Source organism: Piliocolobus tephrosceles, unplaced genomic scaffold (assembly GCF_002776525.5).
Source record: "Piliocolobus tephrosceles isolate RC106 unplaced genomic scaffold, ASM277652v3 unscaffolded_23259, whole genome shotgun sequence".
NCBI lineage: Eukaryota > Metazoa > Chordata > Mammalia > Primates > Cercopithecidae > Piliocolobus > Piliocolobus tephrosceles.
The window spans coordinates 1-8,026 of NW_022305709.1; the positions used below are offsets into that span (position 1 = coordinate 1).

At 58.6% G+C, this 8,026-nt stretch overlaps 1 protein-coding gene across 1 annotated transcript; it reads left to right on the forward strand.

The window, feature by feature from the left end:
• The first annotated feature begins 6 nt into the window (after positions 1-6).
• Positions 7-7,493, forward strand: DUSP7 (dual specificity phosphatase 7). The gene is made up of 3 exons (XM_023195553.2): positions 7-614; positions 2,096-2,530; positions 5,355-7,493. The coding sequence occupies exons 1-3, from the start codon at positions 98-100 to the stop codon at positions 5,660-5,662; spliced, it is 1,260 nt and encodes a 419-aa protein (XP_023051321.1). The 5' UTR covers positions 7-97; the 3' UTR covers positions 5,663-7,493.
• The last annotated feature ends 533 nt before the right edge of the window (positions 7,494-8,026 follow it).

An 8,026-nucleotide genomic window follows, 5' to 3' on the forward strand; every position in this document is an offset into this window, starting at 1 on the left:
GCGCCCGGAGACGCGGCTGGGGCCCGCGCGGCCGGGGCGACGTCCCAGGGCAGGGCTGCCCGGCCCCGGCCCCGGCCCCGGGCCGCCCGCGCTCCCCATGAAAAACCAGCTTCGCGGCCCCCCAGCGCGGGCGCACATGTCGACTTCGGGGGCGGCGGCGGCTGGGGGCACCCGGGCGGGGTCCGAGCCCGGTGCGGGGTCGGGGTCCGGCGCAGGCACCGGGGCGGGCGCGGCGACGGGAGCAGGGGCCATGCCCTGCAAGAGCGCCGAGTGGCTGCAGGAGGAGCTGGAGGTGCGCGGCGGCGCGTCCCTGCTGCTGCTCGACTGCCGGCCGCACGAGCTCTTCGAGTCGTCGCACATCGAGACGGCCATCAACCTGGCCATCCCGGGCCTCATGTTGCGCCGCCTGCGCAAGGGCAACCTGCCCATCCGCTCCATCATCCCCAATCACGCCGACAAGGAGCGCTTCGCCACGCGCTGCAAGGCGGCCACTGTGCTGCTCTATGACGAGGCCACGGCCGAGTGGCAGCCCGAGCCCGGCGCTCCCGCCTCCGTGCTCGGCCTGCTCCTACAGAAGCTGCGCGACGACGGCTGCCAGGCCTACTACCTCCAAGGTGAGGGCAGCACCGAGACGCCTTACGGGATCGGGGCCCCCCGCGACTCCCTGACGCCCCCCTTGGAGGCGCTTTCCTCTCCACGCGCTCGGCCTGCCCCGCTGGGCGCCACGTCGTCCCCGGCCTGCATCCGCCCTCCTGGAGCCAGGTCCCCACCGTGTGGTTTGGCAGGCCCGGGGCTCCCTCTGCGTCCCCTTTCTCGGCACGATTCGAGTGGGTGGAACAAACTTTCCCCTGCCTGGGGTTTCCTTTTTTTCCTGTTGATGGGGCGACAGTAGTGCCTAGGCTCCAGTGGAGCCCCTCAGAGGTGGAAGGCGCCGCCTCCCAGAACTCTAAAAGCGGCAGGGCGCCCAAGTCCAGCCTGGAATTCGTGTTTCTGGAAGCCCAGGATCAGGAAGGCACCTTTCATAGCACCATCCTCATCTCCAGCGCATGGAGACCATTTGGGTTGGGGTCTCCTGGATCCGGGAATTGCTCCTTCCACCGGAGAATTGACGCCTCTAGGAGGCGCTTGGGGCAGGGTATGGGCAGGGGCCGTTGCCCTGGCCCGGGTCTCTCGGGACCCCCAGGTCCCTAGCCTGATGCCGCAGAGCTTGCAGAAGGGAGAGGCAGCACCGGGGGGCGAGTGGCTGAGGCCGGTGTTTCCAATTAACATTCCAAAATGGCCTCTTGCTGGCAGCGGGGCGGGCGGGAGGGGAGGGGAGGCCTGCGGCACCCTCGGGCGCAGGGCCCATGCCTCACTGCAAGGGGCTCCCCATTTCTCCTGTCCCTGTATTGCCCCAGTGGCCCTCCCCCGCTGCAGGTCCAAGGCTGGGGAGGCTTGTGTTCTAAGGGAGGATTCTAGAGAAGTGGAGCCAGGACTCCCTTCAAAAACCTGCCCCTGCTGGAGGAAGGGGCCAGCCAGTACTTTCCCACTACCCTCCCCAGCTGTAGTTTTGGGGCTGGGCAACCACTAGACTCCCATTCAGGAAGCCCAGGACCTCTCTGCCTCTAACTGAGCCAGATGTGGCTCTGGCACCTGTGGTCTCATCTATAAAGAGGAGTTTGCCAACCCAGAGGTGCTGGCTAAATGGGGTTGTCTGCTTTTCTTTACCACTTAGCTGTTACTGAACACCCATGGATGCTAGGTGTGCGTGGGAGCTGCAGAAGAGGAATTAGCTGGGGCCTGTCCTCAAGTGCCCTAAAGCTGGTGGCATGGCTGGGGGCCCTGAAGGGTTATGGGTACCAGTTTGGAGTCCAGGCATGTCACTTCACCTCCTGGGGCCTCAGTTTCCTTATCTGTGAAGTGGTCATGGTTTAGATGGAGAGAACACAAGAGAGGGCACACGTGTAAGATGCTTGGCATGGCCCATGCTGGCCATTGGTGTTGTGGTGTTTGGCATGGGGAGTCCTGGCCATCTCTGGTCAGCCCATCTGGGTTGTGCAGCCCATCTGGGCTCTCACTAGCCTCTCACCCAGGCCCTGTCTCACTCCGGACACAGGTGGTTTCAACAAGTTTCAGACAGAGTACTCTGAGCACTGCGAGACCAACGTGGACAGCTCTTCCTCACCGAGCAGCTCGCCACCCACCTCAGTGCTGGGCCTGGGGGGCCTGCGCATCAGCTCTGACTGCTCCGACGGCGAGTCGGACCGAGAGCTGCCCAGCAGTGCCACCGAGTCGGACGGCAGCCCTGTGCCATCCAGCCAACCAGCCTTCCCTGTCCAGATCCTGCCCTACCTCTACCTCGGCTGCGCCAAGGACTCCACCAACCTGGACGTGCTCGGCAAGTATGGCATCAAGTATATCCTCAACGTCACACCCAACCTACCCAATGCCTTTGAGCACGGTGGCGAGTTCACCTACAAGCAGATCCCCATCTCTGACCACTGGAGCCAGAACCTCTCCCAGTTCTTCCCTGAGGCCATCAGCTTCATTGGTAGGTTCTGTGTGCTGGGCAGGGGGGGTGGGCGTGTCAAGGTGTATGCAGGACTCTGGGTGGTGCCCCCACCTGACTGGGTACCTCTGGGCCTGTTGAGACCTGTGTGTGCCCTGCGTGTGCCAGCGTGTGCCCCTGGGTGTACCCATGCCTACTGTGAGTCACCGAGTCCCTTGGGCCCCTCTACCTGTTGGGGCCTGAGCAGTCTCCTGAGCCCTGAGCTCCCCCTAGCTGGCAGCACCTCATGGGCTCTCTGCCGTCCAGCTTGTGTTTTCCTGGCTTAGATGTTGTTTCGGGCTTAGCGAGCTGAAACATCACAGCGCGCAGACCTCCCACGGGTCTCACTTGCTCCACATCACGCCTCAGCACACGTGTCTCTCCAGGATGGGGTTGTCATATTGCCTCTTTGGGCTTTAATGTGTACTTAAGAGGGCTGAAAGGTAGCCCTCCCTGGAGCCAGAGGCACACCCCAAACAGGCAGCTATTGAAATGTGGTGACCGCTAGCTCGGTCAGGCTCCAGATGCTCTCTGCAGCGTGTAGGGCTCGCTTGGAGTGTAGGGAGGAGTGTAAGAGAAGGTGGGGGAGTGGAGAAAGGCCTTCCCCAGAGCAGTGTGTCTTGCCGTCTGGCTTAGTGCCCTTTGAGTCCCTGTATCCCCAGCCTCAGCAGACTCGGGTCCCCTGCTGGCTTTACTCTTTGGCCAACTGGAGGCTGTGAGACCGCAGGTCATCTCCCCTGGCCCAGGGTGCAAGGAAGGGGCACGGGGGCTCAGGATGAATGTAAACACTCTATCTCTGAGCCTGGTGACCCAGTGTTTCTGCCCAGCCTCCAGTGGCAAGGTGTGGGGGTGGCCTGGGCTGTCTTTTCCCTATAGCGGCTGTGTCCAGTGGAGGGCGTTTTGGCGTCAGCTGGGTTGGGCTAGCTTTAACAACAGGAAGTGGGAGGCTTCCCCGCCTCATCCGCTTACTGGGAACCAAAAGTAGGTGCCTGGCTGGGAGGAAGGAAGGAAGCTGAGGCCTGGGGGAGGGGCTGCAACTGGGGCTGCCTGGAGCTTCTCAGCCCTGCCCCCCACCCGGGGGGCCAAGAGGGCTATGGGTGCTGCCTCAGCATTTGAACTCCCCCAACGAGGGAGGGGAATAGAGACAGGAAAGCAGGCTTTGCTAGGCTGGGCCTGGCTAATGGGTACCTTTATCATTCCTGAAAGCTCCTCCCCATCTGGGTAGGGGGACCTTTTTCCTCATTTGACAAGTGAAGGAATTGAGGCCCAGGCATCCCTTAGGAGTCGGGGGACAGGATCAGTCACCAGCTACACCCTGAAAAGGCCAAAAATAAAGCCAGCAGAAACAGACTCTCTTTGGATCACCTGGAGGTGGGTTTGGGGGCCAGGCGTTCCTCACATCCTGGTGTCACCACTGGGGGCTCATCCCAGCACACACTTCTCCCACCCCCAATCTCGAGGTCAGACCACATAGCTCCACATGAAGCCACAAAGTCTGTCTCCTCGACAGATGATCCTGCCCCAGTGCCTTAGCGATGGGGCCCCCTGTCAGTCCCTGAGTCTGCAGGAAGCACCTACTGTATGCTTAATCCTTGGTACCCTTGGTTGGGCAGGGACGAGAGAGGAAGCTCTGTCAGGACAAAGGCAATGAAGAACAGTGGGTGAACCCATGTGTCATCTTGTAGGAAGGCATTGATTGAGTGCTAGCTGTGTGCCTGGCTCCCGGAGGGTTCAGAGTCAGGGTGGTGGGGACATCAAGGACCCCATGGCTGCCTCTTGTGAATCTATGTCCCTGGCACAGCTGTGGCACACAGAGAGGCAGCTGCCCCAGGGTCCAGGAGAGATTACAGGACTGAGTTGTTCAGTAGCTCAGCCAGTATTTATTGAGCTTCTATGTGTCAGGCAGAGGAGTCTGAGGGTGGCACTGGGGGAAGCTGGGAGGGTTGGAGGGGAAAGGGGACAGGAAGATTGGCCACATCCAGTCGGCTGTGGTAGGAGGTATCACTGGCACATGGGCCTCTGCAGAAGGTCTAGCAAGTGGCAGGGGTGGGGCCCATTTAAGCACGCCTCACTTATGAAGCCCCATCACAAGTGATAGCGTGGCCAGCATCGCAGTCCCTGTGTCTTAGGAGCTGGAGTTAAGGCCTTGGGGACTAGCTGGGCAGAGGGCAGAGCGAAGTGCAGGGCCAGGCCACCTACTTCCTTCCAGAGGAGCCTCCCTCAGGCCACGTTCCTGGGAGACTCTTGGGGACAACCCATGGGAGCAGCTCCAAGAGAACCAGCCCAGCCCCCAGTCCCAGGTCACGGCCTGGCAGCAGCGGGTGCTGAGCTAGGAGGAGCCTCTGTGTGGCCTTGGGCTTGCCAGTTTGTCTCTGTGTCTGCTTCCTCGTTGATAAAATGGCTTACTGGCCATGGTGCAGATGACCCAAGAGGATGCAGGTGATGCCCGTGACAGCAGTCGCAATGCACATGGCGGTGGTAGAACTAGCCATGGTCACAGGCATTACAGTAGTTCATGTTTCTTGACCCCTCACAGGTCCTTATGAGACCACTGTACATAAATAGGCCCATTTTATAGATGAGGAAATTGAGGCACGGGTGTCCAGTGCCTTGGAGCTAAAGTGTGTAGAGCCCTCTCCACAGCAGTGCTGTTGACCTCTATTCCAAGTTGCTGCCCTACCCACACTGGGCTTGGCCAGGTCCCTCAGGGGTCGGGCAAGACCAGCCAGCGGCCATGCTGCCCTCTGTGTCCCAGCCCAACTTGGCCACCCATGTGGGAAGGCTCCTTGAAGGAGGCACCTCCCTGACCCATGTCGATGTGTTTCAGATGAAGCCCGCTCCAAGAAGTGTGGTGTCCTGGTGCACTGCCTGGCAGGCATCAGCCGCTCAGTGACGGTCACTGTGGCCTATCTGATGCAGAAGATGAACCTGTCACTCAACGACGCCTACGACTTTGTCAAGAGAAAAAAGTCCAACATCTCGCCCAACTTCAACTTCATGGGGCAGCTGCTGGACTTTGAGCGGACGCTGGGGCTAAGCAGCCCGTGCGACAACCATGCGCCGAGTGAGCAGCTCTACTTTTCCACGCCCACCAACCACAACCTGTTCCCACTCAATACGCTGGAGTCCACGTGAGGCCTGGTGCACGGGGGGCATGGCACCAGGCCCCTGCTCGGCTCTCCACAGGGCTAGGTGGGAGAGCTCAAGCCTGCCGCCTCTGGCCTGAGGAACCCCCAGATGTCGCCTGTGCCCAGAGACCCAGGCTGCTCGGTGTCGGAGCGCCCCTCACCATCCTTGGGGGCGGGGCCCACAGGCAAGGTCTCCCTCTGCAGGGCTTGCTGGAGAGGCCTCGGCCCCCGGACACGTGGCTTTGGGCGTCCACCAGGGCCTCATCCTGTCCAGGACGCTCCTTTCTGCTGATGGCCCAGCCAGTTTGGCTATTTTTTAAAGACACATCCACGGACCTGAGTTTACTTTTTACTTTTGGCAGGTAAATCCAAGCTCCCTGGAGCACAAAAAGTATTTGAGCTCTTCTTGATTTTTCTTTCTTTTTTTTTTTTTTTTTTTTAAACAAAATGTTTATTTTTAGGCTTCATGCAACAGTGGATTGTATAACCCAGTATTTCATCCCTTCCCTGATCCTGTGAGAGAGAGAAATGTTATCAGTTTTGTTTTTCGTTCAATTTCAAAAAGCAAGTATTGTGTTTGTTTTTGTTTTTTAATGGAAAGGACAGACCCCATGTTGACCTTGACCAAATGCGTTTTGCACATGTGTGAAGCCTCCATTTCCTCGGCGGGCCCTTCTTGAAGGGGTGGCTTACTGCTCTTCAGGTATTGGGACCCCCAGTCGTGCCGCCTCCCACCCTTGGCCCAGTCTGACTTGGCCCTGCATTCGCCTGTGATGACTGCTGCAAGTTGTGATTGGTGGGCTGGATGGTGGTCTTTGCATTTTCTGCCCTCCCATCCATCCCTCTGGTGGTCCCTGCAGACCTCCCTGAGGCAGAAGGTGAGGAACCCGGGTCCCTGCCGCTGTCCCGCAGGAGGTGGGCCGCAGGGGGCTGCCAGGCAGTAGCATTAGCCCTCTGGGCTCAGCCCCTAGGAGGGCCTGGGCTCTGAGCCCTTTTATATACTTAGCCACTACTTCTGTCTGTCTGTCTGTTTCTCTCTCTCCCTCGCCCTCTCCTCTCTCTTGTTGCAACTGGGAGTGGAGGCCCAGTGGCTGGGGAGAGCTTAGGTGGTGAGGCCCAGCCCTATCTCCAGGTTCTTCCCTCTCCCTAGCTGTTGCTTTGGTCTGGCTGCCATTTGCAGCCCCCTTGTCCCCTTGGAAGCTTGCCCTGCCCTCATCTTGCCCATGCCTTCTACTGCCAGGAGACTTGCACCCATTTCAACCCTAGGGCAGGGGCAAGTGGGGCAAGGGTGGACCAGCAGAAGGGGGGTGAGGCTCTGTTCACTTCCCCCTGCCTCCACAGAACAAAGCCACGGATTCCGTTATCTTCCTCCAGTTTTGTTCCTTCTCCAGCCTCAGTTTCACCAGGTGTCAGGACTGCACGAGGGCCTAGGGCAGGGAGAGGGGTCGGGCCGGGGTCCCTGACGGAGCAGCACTCAGCATGTGAGTGAGGCCACAGAAAACTCTGCCCCACTGCTTCTTACCTCACAGGGGTGGTTTTCAGGGATTCTTAAGGCAGCAGATTAAAATCTTGCCACAGTCGAGAAATTGACGACAAGCTTCCATGCTGTACATGGTTCTCTTTTTCTCTCTTTTATTTTTAAAAAGAAAACCCAGAAAGATGCACCAGATTTGTATAAATGAGGGTATGCCAGAAGGTGGCCAGTTTTGCTTTATGATCTTATGAAGGAAGATTTGTGACCCTACATATATATATACACACACACACATATATATATATCCCGAACCAACAACGGGACTTTGTTTATATTGCAAATAAATATTATTTTTTCTTTAAAATGAGTCGTGTCTGATAGGGCTTGGGGCCTGGGAAGGAGGTGAAGGAGTCTGTCGACCGGCGTCCTAGTGCTTGCTCTGTGATGCATTGGCCTGGTTCTGCTTGGGGTCTGCCTGGCACTTGCTTAGATGAATCAAGGTGCCCCGCAGATGGGAGGGAGCAGCCAAAGTTTCTGGATGAAGCTGGGGCAGGTGGCATTTCCCCAGCCCTTAGGCACTGGTAGGCAGAGGCATCAGGGCTTTCTCTGTGGGCTTCTGCTGAAATCAAGGCTTGGAGAGGTTGTATGGACCAAGTTCACACAACTGAGCCCTGACTCGCCCTTCATTGTCCAAGGCTATCTGCTTAGGCATTGCCCAGGTTGCAGCCCCTAGAACCCTAACCTTTTCTCTTGCTGCTGTGTGGATGAGAGAGGGGAATGTGCATTTAACCCTGCCCCTACAGGTCCTGGGATATCAGTGGGCAGTGAGCAGGTCAGCCCTTCTTTGCTTCTTAAGGGCTGGGTGGCCTTGGACAGGTCCCTTAGGGCCAATTGCAC

Excerpts from the sequence above, each read along its gene's own strand:
- DUSP7 (XM_023195553.2), top strand. The coding sequence starts at position 98 with ATGAAAAACCAGCTTCGCGGCCCCCCAGCGCGGGCGCACATGTCGACT. Across the intron at positions 615-2,095 it reads CCAGGCCTACTACCTCCAAG|GTGGTTTCAACAAGTTTCAG; the intron begins GTGAGGGCAGCA and ends CTCCGGACACAG. Across the intron at positions 2,531-5,354 it reads TGAGGCCATCAGCTTCATTG|ATGAAGCCCGCTCCAAGAAG; the intron begins GTAGGTTCTGTG and ends GATGTGTTTCAG.